We start from the raw sequence: 17129 nt of genomic DNA, 5'->3' as shown, positions 1-17129 counted from the left end.
TATTATATATAAATCTAGTTAGAGCTTCTCTTCAACCAAACTAGCCAAATTCCCAGTGTTATTCGCGTATCATTTTTAAAACCTATTCCCAAACAGTAACTGTTTTCTCTTTGGCTCTTTTATGTTTTTGTCCTGTCTAGTTTTTCCGCTAATGATATTTATCCATTGTCCTTGGCATGTCTGCTCTCTCAGAAAGCTTGATCCCCAAGATTCCACTTCCATATTCTCTTTGCCTTCAATAAGAAACCCAAATGATATCTTAACTCTAAAGAAACTTTATTGTCAGCTATGTGCTCGACAGTTTTTTGTTTTTACATCACTAGTGCATATAGCATAGCTTTTCATTTCTTCCCCATCAGAGTCTTGGCCAACTGATTCCAAATTTTTCTTACAATAGCACAAAAACTAAAAATTGGCATTTCCTCTGTCCTATCCCTTTTCTACAGTAAGACACAATGGCTCTTGAGCTGTAACTTTATATCGACTTTTAGCCGTATGGCAGACACTTTGCTAGGCAAAAGTGATGAAAATATAAGCCTTGTTTAGTGAAAGAGGCAAATAGGGCACAGGCATCTTGTGTGTAATATTATAAGTGCTATACTGAGAGTTTAAAAAGGTGTCATTGTAACAAAAATAGGGAAGAAAAGCCATTCATGAGAATGGCCATAGGATGACTCAGTAGAGATGACAGCTGAGAATTAAGAGGAGTCCAGTAGTAAAACAAAGGGAGGGAGGTTATACCAGTTAAAGGAAGCAGATGTCCAAAGATATGAAAGCACAAAAGAACATGGTGCAATCAACATGCAATAGTTCTTGTTCTGTTGCCTGCAATCCAAAATGAATCTGCTTTTGTGTAGTAACATTTCTGTTGTATAAGTGTGCACCTCCTTTGCTATTTCTTTATACAATACTTTTATCGTTTTCCTTTGTATGTCCATGGGCTTCATCCTCTGCTCTGGTGTCATCTTCATAGGTTGTCCTTTGTATTTTCAAAAATCTGTTCAAGTGAGACTACCCTTTCCAAGAGTCTGTCAAAAGGGCGGTTGTGTTTAACCTGAATCCTCCTACTTCTGCTCTCTTAATTCTTCTTGCTCATATAGATTATGAGAACCAGAACAGTCAAAAAGCTGGTCTTCTTCTTCCCCTGCTACACATTCACACATCTAACCCATAATCCATCCCTTTCCAAAAATCCATCCCCCGACTCCTGTGGCATTCTTCCCCTACTGATGGGTATCAAGAACCCCCAGACCAATCCCTTCAGGAATGTTCACTTCCCCCTTTATTGTCAAGTACTTGCACTTTATTGGAAGATAAAGTAAACAAACTGGCTTTTCCCCCGACCCCTTACTCTCTTTTTCAAGTTTCTTTTCTCTCCTCTATTCCTTTCTCTACTTTTTCCCCACTGCCTTGCCTCTCCAACCTCAATTTATTGGCTTTTTCTCCCCGTCTTCTCTCTTTTTTCAAGGCTCCCATTTGCTATGGACAGCCCCCTTGGCAAGCTGAAGCCGGCAGTGGAAAAGCTGGACTTGGCCCCTATGACCTCCCTCACCTTGCTTAAGTGGCTTTTCTCCCCTTGCAGCTTCTGTGTGACTAGCCTAGTGCATAGCGTGCTCTTTTTGTTGCCTTCTTTTTGGTTCTCTTCTCCGTGATTGTAAGCTCCTCTTGGCTCACAGGTGGGTCTTACATAATCCTCACGGAAAGAAAGAGCAGGCACGATTCATCTATTTTAATGGTGCAGGAAGAACTTGCTTGCAGTGCCCTCCTGAGGTGGTTGTTGGCAGAACTCAAGTCTACGGAGCATTTACCTTCCCTTTCACCCAGACCTCCCTGAGAAGAAGGAAAACCTTCCCGGGGCAATGGTGTCTCCTCCTTGTGTGGTATTACCATTCCTTCTGGATTTCTTGGTCACCACCCCAGAACTAAAAAGGGAAAGTGTTCTTTGGATAAAACAGCACCTTGGCTTCTGAGTTCTCTCTGTCAAGACCCTATTCCCCCATGGTACCTTTCACGTTAGTTAGGATGCACCAGTAAACGTAGCTATGGAGTGAGAGGTCAGGGTACTAAGTCTTTGCAGTTGTTGAGTATGATTAGTAAACATTTAATGCTGCTCTACCAGAAAGACTATGTATAAATCATTCAAATGCTTATCTCTGCCAGTAAAAATGACACATCTCAGAGTTGAAAGTGCCAAACTATGCCTTCCAAGGATTACCTGGCATTGTTTTTCATGACGGCTCCAGCACCAATGGCCCATCTTCTGGCATATTATTTATGTACAATGGCTTCCTTTATAATTGCCTAGGTCAGATTTGCATTTTTATGTAGAAATAGGTTGCTCATATTTCAAAATTACTTAGTATCCACACTTCCGGTTTAAAAGAAGATAACGCTGGTTCCCATAATCCAAATTTAACTATTTGGAAGAGGCCCCAAAAGTCACATGAAGACAAGAAAATAGAATATTTAAAATTGGGTCTGACCTAGAAAATCAAGGACATGTAGTTAACAGAGAGAGAATGTTAAAGGGACAAAGAAACGTGGTCTCTTTAGATACTTTCCACAAACGTTCTGCATTATTTCCCTGCGCTTCACATGTCCTCATACAATTGGGTCATTCACCTGGATTCCTACTAGGTGCTCTGACTGACTAAGGAAGCATCCCTAGCTATGGAGACATACTCACCATCTTTGGCGTTTTTGCCCGTCTCCACTCACTTAGATAAATCTTCCATAACCCAAAGAACTGTCAACTAAAATTTAATACCATGATGGATTGCCATGTCATCCTCTAGGGGGCAAAACAGCGTTTCATATTATTTTAAAGGACTCCTAGAGATCTAAAGCTTTAGGGGAAGGGAATGAATGGTGGAATTTCAGGCCCCAAAGCACACTACAGAATGAAGAATCTTTTGACAAGGACATTGCCAGGACTCGCTTTCCATTCTACATTCTGGTCGCATTCCCCTGTCCACCACTCGAAATTCTCATTTGAAATTAACCACAACAAATTCCTCTACCTTCTCTATACTGGTCCTTCCAAATATATATTTCTAAAATGGCACTAATCATTTTATGTTGAACTTTTGTTTTTGTGCTTGTCCCCCTCAACACAGAATAAGTTTCTTAAGGTCAAGGACAAGTTTTCATCATCCATTCTTCCTAGTACCTTGCACCATGACTGACATATTGAAAACACAAAATAAGCATTTGGCAAACTGAACTAATGAAGTATAAGCATTGCTCGTTTTCTACTAACCACAGAAAGTAAAATGGATCACTGATCATACTTTTGAAAACACTGTTTAGAATTCATTCATTTCTATTAATTATGTAAGGCTAGGCTACAGTAAGAAGTTGGCCCAAACATGTAATGGTTCAGCAAAAGAAATTTATTTCTTGCTCACTCAGTAGTACAAAGTGGTTCCACATTGGCAGGTAGGGTTCTTTTACTGTGCCATTTGGGGATCCTGGCAAATTGAACCTCTGCCATCTACAGCACGTGGCTTCGAAGGTCACAGAGGTCACTGTCACAGTCATAGGAGAGATGAAAGATCATACAAAGTAGTTATGGGGGATTGAGTCTAGAAGGGCACACTCCACTTCGGTTCAGTCCATTGGCTAGAATCCAATCACAAGACCTCATCCAACTGCAAGGAGGGCTGAGAAATGTAGTCTAGCTCTGTGTCCAGGAAGAAGAGAATGGATTTTGACAAACAACTAGCAGTCTCTGTCAGAGTTGAGCACTCGAATATGCATGCATTCTTTGTCTCAATGAATATGTGCTAATCATGTCTTATATGCCAGAACTATGCATACAGATTAAAAGGGTACTGTATAAAGATGGTCAAGTTCATGTAAGTGAGATGCAATCCAATGATCACACAAATCAATATCTGATTGCTGTATATCATTACAATTACTGGGCATGATTATAGTAATGATAACTATAGTCAAAACGTCAAAAGAAGAGTATAAGGAACCACTAAAGAATATTTAAGAAAGGCTTTACTTAGTCTTGGAGTCAGGTAAGGCTTCTCTAAATAAATGTTGAGGTAAGGTCTGAAAGATGAGTAAAGGTTACATAAAAGGGAGAATAACGAAAGGACAGAATGTGTCAAGCAAAAGGAACTGTTCATACGGTGGTGCTAAGAGTACAGTTAACATGACTTATTTCATGATATGAAGAAGCCTGATATGAAGAGGCTGAGGAGTAAGCAGGAACAAGACATTGAAGAATATTTTAACTGGTGGTAAAGTTGTGGATCTTTATCCCAAGAGAGACAGAAGACCTACTTGAGGATTTTAAGTAGATTTGTTATTTAAGAGGCCGACTCTGCCCACTATATTCCAGGAGTAAATTGGAAGGGGACAATTTAGAGAGTATTAGAATATCCCAGGTGACAGATTATTGGATTAGGGGGTAAATACTCTAATATTGAAATATTAGAGATTTATTGGAAAACGATGGAAACAAGTGAACCCACTTGAGAGATTTCTAATAGATAAAATCAGATCTCTAAAGAAGTCAATGGTCAGTGATAATGCCCAGTTTTCTGGCTTTAGCAACTGTTTGGAGGCGGTTACCAATACTGAAATAGAGTGAACCAGGCTCGTGAGAAATGTAATGCAATTCAGTTTTTGGCACTTGAGTCTAAGATCTTTATTTAACGTACTAATGTGGAAATGACAAGGAAGCAGTGGATATATAAGTCTGGAGTCCAGATAAAAGATCAGAACTGAAGAAACAATCTTGGGAATCACTTCTGGATTGTAACTAAAGCCATAGACAGGGACAATATCAGTTTAAGAAGAAAAGAAATGGGCTTGGACTAGAATCAGTGGCCAGAGAGGCAGATAAATCAAGAAAGCCTCCAGAATTACAGAATCCAGGGAAGAGAGAGAAGTCAACACATCCTGCTGAGAGTTCAGGTTAATGAAACCTGAAAAATATTTATGACTTACCAAGATGGATGTCATTTGAAAACTTGGCAGAAACAATTTCAATTCAATAAAGTAATGGAGAAATCAGTAGAACATGAACAAATAGGGACAGTGAATGTAGACAATTCATTCAAGAAGTTTGGCTTCTCTAGATAGTGCCTATTTCGACCACCCTCTTCCCTATATATGGCACTATGTATGGGGAAGAAGGTGGTTGAAATAGGATTTTTGTTATAATAGCAAGTGCTCACATAGTACGTTTTATGTGCCAAGCACTCTTCTAATTACTTTACTTTGCCTTGTATTTTACCATGTTTATTTTGTTCCTTGGTTTTGTATGCTTTATTGTGCCCTAGTATCTAGGACAGTGGTGGCCCATAGGAGATGCCCAATAAATGTTTGATGAACAAATAGTTAATGCCCATGTCTCAGTCCAGTGCTCTCTCCATCACTCTGTACTGCACTGTACTGTTATTTTTAATAGGCATTTTGATTTTCTATTTTCATCATTTTTAGAGCACTTCAGAATATCCACTTTTCTGTTGTTAATTCTTATTTCTAATAGGACTACAAGTGTATCTCTTCATCAAAGTAGAAGTTAAAGATATAGTGAAAAAAATTTGAAGATGTAAATCATAAATAGAAATCTGTCCTTAATTAAATTACATACATTTTATACTTATAGAAGAGTAACTTGTTTAAGCGCTTAGAGACTTTGCCCGTGCATCCCTGTGCCTGGAATATTCTTGCCCTGTCCTTCAAGGGGTTCACATTGACTCTTCCTGTGGAATCTTCCCATCTCAGCTCAGGTATTTTCTCTTCAAGCACACTTACATGTCACCAATCCCCCATATATACTAGCTCTAGCTGAAAGGGGAAAGCTGGAAGACTTGTCCTAAAGCTACATTTGCATGGCAAGCACATTTGTTTTACAAAGAATGTTTATTTGGGGTGGCTGGAAAAATTTATCCTTGATTATTGGGGGTATAAATCTCCAAATAAAGTCTTCCTTCCTTAATTCTATCACTAGACCCTGGCAAGTTTCAACCTTCTCCTCTTTGCCCCCAGAGTATTTGTGCCACCTGTTCAGTGCAGTTAACACATGATATTGTTATTCTGTTTAAATTTGTCTTTCTACTACATTCTGAACTTGTTTAAAGTCATCTTATTCCTCTAGGTATCTATGGAGCCTAGACTAGACCCTGGAAGAGTTTATGATGGAACTTAATCATTGCTTAGTAAGAAATGAATAGTTGAATGCATATGAAGTTAATCAATTACATGGTAACCTCACAAAAATAAGTATTAAAAGAAATAACATAGTCTCATTCACCTGAACCATTTACTGTCCATTTGCACGCTAGGCCAGATTCAGTCTTTTTAGCCTGGGTACATCCACAGCAACATTTCACACTGTGACCATCTGGACCATTAGATGTAAATACCGATTTGCAGATACTTCAGGGGTAGAAGAGTAGTTATGGGAATAAAAAGAATTTGAAAGATACTACCACACAAAGGATATGTTTAAAGCCACCCTATCTGTTATTAAAATTAAAAACCTGACATTGACCTTTCCTATAAATGAATAATATCTTTGTATTTTTACAAATGGAGAACACGCAAATAGTCTAGATTTTCATTTTGAGAGATTGGACTGCCATTTGTCTGTCACCTCTAAATAGATGCCCAACCTCAGAAAAAAACCTTCTATTCAGAGAGAATATCTCCAGTTTAACACATAGAAAAATCTTAAGATTAACATAAATAGAATATGTCCTTTTAAAATGTCACAGCATTAAGTCAATTCAGGTATCTTTTTAAAACTCATTCCAAAGTATAGCATTTCCAACAAGTGTGTGAACTTAGCCCCATTTGCAAAGATCATTAAAGTGAACACCTCTCTCTACACATAAAATGATGGATGGTGCTATAAAAAACAGCATATATTCATTTTAATCAAGCTTTTTATTTACCCAATGGAGATGACCTCTGTTCTAGTATCTATAATGCTTTTCAAAAAGGAAAGGTATTACTGTAGTTGTCTATATTAAATCATTAATTCATGTCTACTCTATTCAGTGGATGCTTTTAAAAAAATATCAGAATTATCAAGCTGCTCAGAACAAAGGTGCTTTCTGATTGTCAGCTCCATATTCTAAAAGAGCAGGTTAATTTCTCTGAATCTCACAGTTGGAACTTTCTAACACTAACTGGCAGTTTCCACCTAGTGATCAAGGCAATTGACTAAAATAAATTATACATAAAGCTGAGATTTCTAATAGTAGTAAGGTCCCTTCATGAGCTAATCATACCAGCAAAAGCACTCATCTGTCGGCTGCAACCCCATAGGGTCTTGAAATTATCGTATAAAAACTGCACTTCCAAGAATGTTTTCGTTTCCAGTTTCATGAAAGGACTAACTGAGCCATGTCTACAGAACTAGGAACAAAGAAAGACCTCTGAATATATTCATTAGTTGACTTGTTGATTAACTAGAAACACTGTTGATATATCGAGTACTAGTGTCCATACTGTTTACAAAACAAGACTGGTGAGGCTCTCTTTTCAATGCAATCAACCAACAGTTATTTCTAAGCCCCTATCATGTGCCTTATTAGGTAGTATCAAGTACAATCCCTCTTCTTCTGGAGATTAGGGTGAGGGGAACTCGCAAATATGAATAGGGGAAAATATCTCTAGGCACCATACTACTGGCTATAAAGCAATTAATTACTAGTAGAAATCCTTGTGCACTATGGAGATACTTAAAGATATGGAACTTGGACTAGGGCTTAATGGTTAGGGGTAATTTAATTAGGCATAATAAGGGACTACAGACAGACATTGTAGATGAATTTCCTGACTAAGCAAAAATCTGGTGATGGGAAGGAAGATAGCTCAGAGACGTAGTCATTGCTGTGGTGACCCCTCCACACACACACAGTCTTGCACCATCTTCATGATGAAGGCATTTATTCCACTGGCCAAGAGTGTTGATGGCTGACACTCGTAACAACTGAGTTGCTCCTTCTTAGAATCTCCCTCACAGCTGAGGAGGCCCTGGTCCAAGATGTGGGGAAAGGCCACATCCAAAGACCGGTGGATTCAGGAGCATAAAAGTCATCTCTTCAGAATTTAGAACATCTCTGAAGAGCTATTTTAGCTCCAGAACTTCCTATAGGATCGACTGAGGCCTTTGCTGTGACTGCATCATAGCCCAACTTCTCCACCTGAGCCATCCTGCTTTCTGCATTCTCCCACAGGTGTTGATTCAAAGGACACATCCCAATCTCCCATTTGCAAATCAGTTTGCTTCCATGGAGAGCCCAACCTGTGGATACTGAGGACATTGACTCTAATTGATAGTAGGGAATCTGCATTTATTCCATCAATAGGAATCATCCATGCTCTGTGCTAGAGCATCTCCTGTGGATCTCACGCTCTGGTGGGGAAAACCTCAACAAAATAGAACTTGGAGCAATATGTGCTAGGAGGAAAAAAAGCAGGGCATGGGGGTAGGTAGTGTGAGTGTTTAGGAGTGGATGGAACCTCTTCAGATAGCATGGCCATATAAAAGGTCTCTAAAGAGGTGATATGTAAAGCAGAAAGCTAAGCAAACTAATAGAACAATCCATGATAGTATCTGGGGGAAGAATATTGCAGGCAGAAGGAAGAGCATAGGCAAAGGGTCTGAGGTCAAAGTGTACCTAACGGGTTTGGAGGAGAGAAAGTAAGATCGGGAGTATAATGGTAGGAGATGGAGGGGTGAGACCCCCATCTATAAGGCCTTTACGTGTAAGGAATACAGATTATTCTAAGTGAAAAGGGAATACATTGAAGGGCTTTGAGTAGGATTGTCTCATGACCAGATTTCCACTTTAAAAGGATCAGTCTGCCTTCTGTGTGAGGAAGAGTCTAGAAAGGAGCAAGAGTTGAAACAGAGTGGCTATCAGGAGGCTATTAGAGAAGTCTAGGTCAGGAATTATGTGATGATTTAGACTTAAGGTTACCAATAGTCATGGTTTGCCTGGGATCGAAGTCTCCCAGTATACAGGACTTGTGAGACTTAAACCAGTAGAGTCTTGAGCAAATGAGGGTGGTTGGTCACCCTTCTTGGACTAGAATGAGGGCCCTATAAATGGGGAGATACAGTCAAATTCAAAATATATTCTGAAGATTGAGTAGGTAGTGAAGTTGAAGAAAAAGATTTGGATAGTTAGGGCAAAGTATAGAGCTTCTTGAAAGCCAGGAAGATGGGTTTGGACCTTTGAAAGATTAGCTTGGCATTAGTATGTGGTCTACATTGGACTTTGGTGAGACTATGACTTAAAGAAATCTTTGCTCAGACTATTTCAAAAGAGATGACAGAAGTATTTAGGGCGTAGTCTCACAGAGTGGAAATGGAGGTGAAGGGGATAGAGGTAGTGGTGGAGGCCATGGTGTAGGGTGATGGTAGTAATGGCAGCAAATGGTAGAGATGCAGGTCATATTGGAAGTGGAGGTGGTGAGGGTAGAGGTCATGCTGATGATGGTGGTAGAAAAAAGTGAAAGAAAAAATACAGTTGAACATACATTACCCAAAAAAAGAAATGTCAAGACTTGTAGGCTGAATGACTAGAGGAAAACAAAAGGTAAGGTGGCCACTGGAAACAGATGAGTTAGCGACCCTGACAGGTAAGAGTGTTGAAAAGGCAAACAGTTGAGGGGAGGGTTTGCTGATGAACATCCATTTAGTAAGACAATCTAAAAGTGAAAGGAGAATATCCTAGTGGGCGGTCAGTTAGGAATATTAGTTTCTACCATTCCAGATGACAGTCTGACACTAAAGAAAACTCAGGGGCTTCCCTGGTGGCGCAGTGGTTGAGAGTCCGCCTGCCGTTGCAGGGGACACGGGTTCGTGCCCCGGTCCGGGAAGATCCCACATGCCGCGGAGCGGCTGGGCCCGTGAGCCATGGCCGCTGAGCCTGCGCGTCTGGAGCCTGTGCTCCGCTGCGGGAGAGGCCACAATAGCGAGAGGCCTGCGTACCGCAAAAAAAAAAAAAAAAAAAAAGAAAAAGGAAACTCAGGATCAAGTCAAAAGACTTTGAGCATTAGCTCCATGCTGACACATCAGGTAACCTTATGTAAACCGAGTTTAAAAATTTTAAACCACTGAAAAGCAACTTCAGTTGATTAACATAAAAATACAAGCTTAATTTGGCATACCAATTATGATGATTTTATGAGCAAATGAAATCTTACATGTTCAAGTTCCTAAGTTAATGAATTAAATGGAGATCTGTAAAAGGTGCTAAAATAAGTACTTTTCTCTATTTCCCTTTCTCCCAAAATATCCACTTTGAAATCCAGTCACTCATTCTTCCCCCATCCCATAGCTTTAAAATTAGAGGTAACTTGACATATTTCTTCTACTTGAGGTATGGTTTTTCAAACTGCAACTGCTTTCTTCTGAAACTAAATATGTAAAATCTTAAAGATTCCCTAGATAGCCTAAGATTGAAGAATAAAAGTATACTAGAAGTTATGACAACTCTTCGTTTAGAACACCTGAGATGCCTATAAAGTGTGGAATTAGATTATGGGCCAAGAAGAACGGTGTCATTTAAGAGAGAACAGCTGATTAGGATGCTTAGAGTGACCTGGTTCTCCAGCAGTTCCCCAGGAAGGTTACTGTGGCAAATAGACTCCTGCAAAAAGAACCCTTCTGATGAGCATTTCTGAACAGGAGTTTTGTTCATTTAGCTTTCTCTTGTCTCCTAAGGTTCAGATGAATTTGTCCATTCTTTGTATTAATTTCTGTGCTATCGAGGCCCGTTCTGTATTTTCAGAGACTATGAAATGTAATCTAGTCTGCTAGATTCTCCTGATGCGTACATTAATTCCTAGGGGTGAGTAGGCACATTACAAGTAACTATTATCTACACTAGTGGAAGAGAGGTATGACCTAGATAATTCAAAATGAGGGAATTAGCTCCAATTTCCATATATTTACTTTTTGAAAATATGTGGAAAGTGATAATTCAGGGAAGGACCTTGTCTTCAAGGAGTTTTTAGTCATTAGTCATTTAGTGGGGAAATTAAGACACGCACAGTAAGACCAAAAAAGTCCCCTTAGTAACGTAAGAGATATGTGGGTAAGGTGCTATGGGAACTCAAGAAATGAAAGAACCATGGCTATACACACATGTGGTGATATTTTCAAAAGCATTACATAAGCAGAAAGTACCATTTCTCTCTTCCTCTCTCTTTCTCACGTGCGCGCACACGCACACACACAGACATTGAATGTATTACTTCTCACCTATCGATAAATTATAGAACAGGTAGATACCCTTTCCTTTTTGAAAGATGGATTTAATGAGTACCCCCCAAAAAAGGAATTGCATTTTCTTAATTTGTTGGATTACATCTAGGCAGTTAATTTAGCCAATTTAACATATGTCAAGATACAGAGAAGGCCAAAAACAGCCAAATTAGGAGTACAACAGGAGAAGACCTGAGGATATGGCCTTCTGTACCTCACTCCTATGTTAGAAATCTATCTGCAAAAGTCTGGCACAACCATTACCTTCTTTGGAATTACTATTGGAGGGGGGATGGGCAGGGAAAAGACGCAAAGAAATAAACCCTGATTTGCCATACATATACTTAATCCCGTATGTCAGTGAGCAGTCTAGCACCTCCAGCATCTGAGACTACAACAAACTGCACACCCTTGCCCCCTCTCTCATGCATTAATATGAATGCAAAAATCTTCCTCATGTTCAATTACCAAAGTTCTTAGTTATCCTAAAGAGCAAAACACTTAAGGTGGGAGAACCCATAGGCCTCTTTTCTGAAAAAGGTAAAAGTTCTATATAGCGTCAACATTTTAAACGCTTCAGTTATTCAGAGATGCTCAAATATAGGACTGGTGAATGTTCTTGAAACTAAAATATGATACCAATGAAATAACGTGAGGGTATATGAGAAACTTTGTGTTACTGTGTATTTCACTTTTTTGACCCACCGCTTAGATTTTATAAATTTTAGGATAAGGAAAAAGAAAGTTAGACCTCACTTGAAATGAGTAAAACTAAAAGTGCAAAAACTTATATACGTTTTTGCCTTTTTGCCTTTCTGCTATTAGGAATTTACAATTTCTCATCAATAAATAGAATTTAAATGGAACACGGAAACAAGTCTTTTTCCCCCAAAAGTCTAAGTATTACACATAATCCTATTTGAAATGTCAAAAGACAAAAAAGTAGGTAGGTTGAGTCTACCAAAAAAGTGTTAGGCTCTTTTCAAAGCTATTTAATCAAGTTATTAATTTTTGCCAAGAGTTTTGCAGTACTATTCAGAAAGCAGTCTCTAAAAAAGTTGTCTTGGTCCTATCTCCTGAACCATTGAATTATGGATATATTTTGATGAATGTTAAAGTATAGATGAGCTAATTAAAAACTGAAATGAGTTACAGTCACTCTTGATGATACCTTAGTGAATGAAAGACCACTGGGTAAATGCCAGTGAACGTTAAGAGTTTTCAAATTCTAATTGTCATAATCCCCCTCCCTGAGGAGTTTACAGTGTTTATGTACAAACCACATTCACCTTTATTTGAAAAATTACTTATACTTTCTTATTGGTTTTCATAGCAAGAGAAATTGGGTGATATCTGCTTCTCCCTTCGCTACGTACCTACTGCCGGCAAACTGACTGTTGTCATTCTTGAGGCAAAGAACCTGAAGAAGATGGATGTAGGTGGCTTGTCTGGTGAGTCTGATGTTTACTATGTTTTTTGATGCTGTTTCATCGTGGATACCGAATGCACAGCACACGTGCCGCGATGCCCCACTCCTTAATTGGTCACAGTTCTCTTTCCCATGGAACCTGGAAGCAGTTTCAGAATTCATCCCAACACAGAGACCCAGGAAGCCACTCTCAATTTATTAGAATTAGCAGAGAAGATGAGACCTATTTTCCCACTTCACAGCCCAGGTATCAATTGGCAATCCTATAGCTCTGAAAGATGAAAAACTGCTTCTCTTTTGAAAGGCAACACCTATGACCAATTATAATTTTGTTCCGTTTTTTTTGTTTTGTTTTTTGGTCAAAATTCATTTATGATATGAAAAATACTGTTTTATCTGAGACTTATTAGGTTAATACTTAATTTATATAATAAAAGACAAATATTAGGTAAGTATATAGCCTAAGATAGTTTTTAGCAATACTGTTTTGTGTGAACATGCAGCATTTCAAATATATGTGAACAATAAAATCTGAGGGTGAATCCTCATGGTAATGCATTTATTCTCTATAGCTTGTGTTGGGGATGGGGAAATTTGGGGATTTAAAGTTCTGTAAAACCCAATTTTAGTTTTTAAAAAAGTGAGTAAAGTATATTCTTTTTTTTTTAAGTGAGTATATTCTTTTTTTTTTAACACATTTATTGGACTATAATTGCTTTACAATGGTGTGTTAGTTTTTGCTGTATAACAAAGTGAATCAGCTATACATATACATATGTCCCCATATCTCCTCCCTCTTGCGTCTCCCTCCCACCCTCCCTATCCCACCCCTCTAGGTGGTCACAAAGCACCGAGCTGATCTCCCTGTGCTATGCGGCTGCTTCCCACTAGCTATCTATTTTACATTTGGTGGTGTATATATGTCCATGCCATACTGTCACTTCGTCCCAGCTTCCCCTTCCCCCTCCCCATGTCCTCAAGTCCATTATCCTTGCTCAAAAGCAAAGTCAAATGAAGGACTTGTCATTTCCACAGCAGAACACAATTGTTTTTATTTTCTTCTCTGTGTGATTAAATCAGTTATATTCTTGATCTTCTAGTAACTAATTAAAGTGTGAGGAATTTTCTTGATATGGCACAGGGTCAAAAATAGACTATAGTTGTCATTGTTCATGGCTATGGAATTAGATCCAACATTACTGATTATTCAGTGCTTTCTCTAATAAAAATATTGCAAACTTCAAAAGGTCACCCTCATGCAGCATGGTGATTTTATATTATAAAGTGTAACAGCTAAAATATGCTAAAGCTAAGGTTCCACCTACTGAACCACTAATTTGTCAACCAAATTCTCCTGGTGCCTAAATTTACTTCTCTTTATAAATATATTGCCTGGGGAATCTGCATGACTTCTTTCACGTCACTAAGACCCCATTTAAAAACTTGCTGCTTTCATTGCCTAATGGCATTAACAGAGCAAGTTTAAAGCAATAAGCAGTTTCTTTCAAAAATGTAGAGTATTTACTGTGCCTAAGATGCAAAATATATGCATACACCTATGTAAGTATCTATACACATCCACCTTTTCCTGGCTCTGTCCTGTAAAAAGGCCTAGAAACAAAGACTGACCTAGTAGCCATGACCATCCCAGAACCAGAAATGGTGTGAAAATACAATTTCTCACTAGAAGAACCTGGAGCTTATTGGAGAAATGGTAGATTCCAGGTGTGGCAAAGGAAGGTATACAAGACAAGCCTAGAACATCTCATCATACCAGAAAGCAAGGAAACTATCAAAGACTAAGGGAGTCATGTCAACAGGCTTAAGAGTCACCTTGAAGAGGCTTCCACTGGCCAAAGATGTGATCATTTGAACATCAGTAATGATAATAAATGCAATGTATTTAAACCTAAAACAAAAGAGTATTTAATGTGCAGAGAAATTTTTAGGCACGAGAACAGTTTACCCCCAGAATTCTACTTAGTATCTTGAAGTCTGACTTCAGACGCCTTTGACCTTTCCGCTTCCTTTGGTTCAATAGCCAACTATCATCATCTAGTTCTCTGCATCCTCTCTCCCACACTTCTTTCCAAACTCCTATGCCAACCACCTCCTCATCACCTCTATCCAGTGCTCTCCTGATCTTCCTCCCCATTCACCTTAACACCCTTCATTAGAGTTCCAGAAGCAACTCTACCATGAAGCCAGTAACTTCAGGGTCCCTTATTTGTTCTGTCTTCTCCCAAAGTCCTAGAAAGGAGTCCCCATGGTCACAGATAGATATTTCACCCACAATTTGTTAATCACAGTTTGTGCCTCTTGACACTCTCAGGCCTCTTCCATCATCCATCTCTCTTGTTGTTCAGCAACATCAGAGATGCTACAGGCATTTTTGAGGTTTAGCTATGGGAAGTTGGGTCTAGCAGGACATTATTTATGTGGCTTGCAGTCATAACCATGTGTAGTTGGGTAACTGCTAGGTATCCCAGTGAAGCAAGGGCTCCTGGCATGACTCCTACTACCCACTGGGCTAACTCAACACTGTGACATGGAAGGGGCAAGGCCAGAGGTCATATCTAATTCAGTCTTCGTAACTCTATAAAAGAGAAAAAAATATATTCTTTTTTCAAATGCCAAACTACATTTGCTGAAAATAGCTAGTTAACTGGAACCAAAGTGGGCTATTTTGCCAGGGTTTACAATTATAGTAGCTTCACAACCCACCTAACCCAGTTCCACCCCTAAATTTGAAGTACCTGGAATGATTTGGTTGAACAGTTAAATATTAAATTAAGGATATTTACCCTTGAAATATCCTTAAAGAGTCCTAATCATATGGGCTTCCTGCTGCCTGTAAAATTAAGTCATAATCACGCAGGTCTACATAATATAGATACTTCCAGACTACACCCCACCATATTTCTATATTTGAACCAAGTTGACCAGCACACTGGTCCCCAGAACAGGCGATGGGATTTGCTGCCTCCACTGTTTGCTTAAGTTGTTTCCTTCACCTGGAATCTCTTCCATCCACCAAGGAAGGTCTAGCTAAACCCTATCCATTCTTCAGGCCCAGCTGAAGTCTTATTTCCTCCATCCATTGAACAACTATGTATTGTGTCCCTACTTTATGTTAGGCATTGTTCTGAAACCAGGTTTATATCAGTGGACAAAACAGCCAAAGGACCCTGCCCTCATACAGATTACATTGTAATGTGCGGAAACAGACAGGAAGCCAATAAATAAGAAAAGCACGTTGTACACCAAGAGGTGATAAGTGCTATGAAGAAAGCAAAGCAGGGAAGTAGAATAAGGAATGTTGGGGAGAAGCTTTAAATGGGGTGGCTGGAGAAAGACCCGTGAGTAGGTAACCTTTTGGCAACAACCTGGAAGAGGTGAAGAAGTGAGCCATAGGGGTGCCTGGGACAGACAGCATTATACATGGAGGGATTCCATGAAGCCTTTTTTGATCCTTCCTAAAAGAACAATTTTTTTCCTTTTTTAAATGCCAGGAGTTTGTTTACACCCTTCAAACATCACGCTTCTCTCACTAGACTGTGCTCTATATTTATATATCCCACCATTCCCACACTGACTGGTAGCACTCAGCTGAGCTGCTGAATGAATAATCAATTATTTACAAAGGAGCTATGGCCTGAAAAAACAAGTCTTGCATTTCAAATTTGTTTAACCTACTTACCATTAAAATAACTTTAAGCACTTGGATGGTCTGTCTCAAAGTAAGTTGACCTATGTCCAAGGAGACCAAAATTATATAATGAGGTCCTTCCAGGTAATTTGAAGGCCAAACTACATTTGCTGGAAATGGCTAGTAAATTGGAACCAAAATGGGTTTTTGCCAGTGTTTAAATCCCAGTCTCCCACTGTTAGCAATTTGACATTGGACAAGTTATCTAGCTTTCTAAGCCGCAGTTGCATTATCTGTAAAGTGGAAATAATTAGAGAATCTTATTTATAAGGTTATTGTGAGAAATAAATGAAAGCACACTAAAGTGCTTACTGACTATTATTGTCATTATTTCTATTAGTAACCTTATCAAATCTTGGGCTAAATATGCAAAATGTGAAAGCAACCAATGGGTAGTTTAACCAATTCCTTGATTTAGTGGGAAAAAAGTTTGATGGGATTGGCTGGTCAATTCAGACAAAGAGGTATCAGTAGACTCCTGTATTCTAAGTCCCAATATCAAATTAAGACAATATATGGGATTAAACAAAAAAATTGAAGAAATAGGAACATTTTTAAAAATAATTTCTTACTACTCAACACAGTTTCTTTCTTTTCTACTGTATGAATTCGAAAAGCATGGCCCCAAGATTTTGCCTCTATCATATACCCAATATAACAAGTCATGCAAATCCCAACTCTTACTTTACAGTGACAAATTTGATTGGGCCATTCACATATCTACAGTAGACACTTGAGCT

General features: G+C 38.8%; 1 protein-coding gene across 1 annotated transcript in view; it reads left to right on the top strand.

Annotated features, from left to right (window-relative positions):
- The window catches only part of SYT1 (synaptotagmin 1), a 423804-nt gene that overhangs the window by 327874 nt on the left and 78801 nt on the right, over nucleotides 1–17129 (top strand). The window contains exon 8 of the mRNA XM_060165202.1: nucleotides 12585–12702. Within this exon, the coding sequence (XP_060021185.1) occupies nucleotides 12585–12702 (118 nt within the window). The remainder of the gene's footprint in view (nucleotides 1–12584; nucleotides 12703–17129) is intronic.

The sequence above is a fragment of the Lagenorhynchus albirostris genome, chromosome 11 (assembly GCF_949774975.1).
Source record: "Lagenorhynchus albirostris chromosome 11, mLagAlb1.1, whole genome shotgun sequence".
NCBI lineage: Eukaryota > Metazoa > Chordata > Mammalia > Artiodactyla > Delphinidae > Lagenorhynchus > Lagenorhynchus albirostris.
This window is presented reverse-complemented; position numbering and strand designations above follow the sequence as displayed.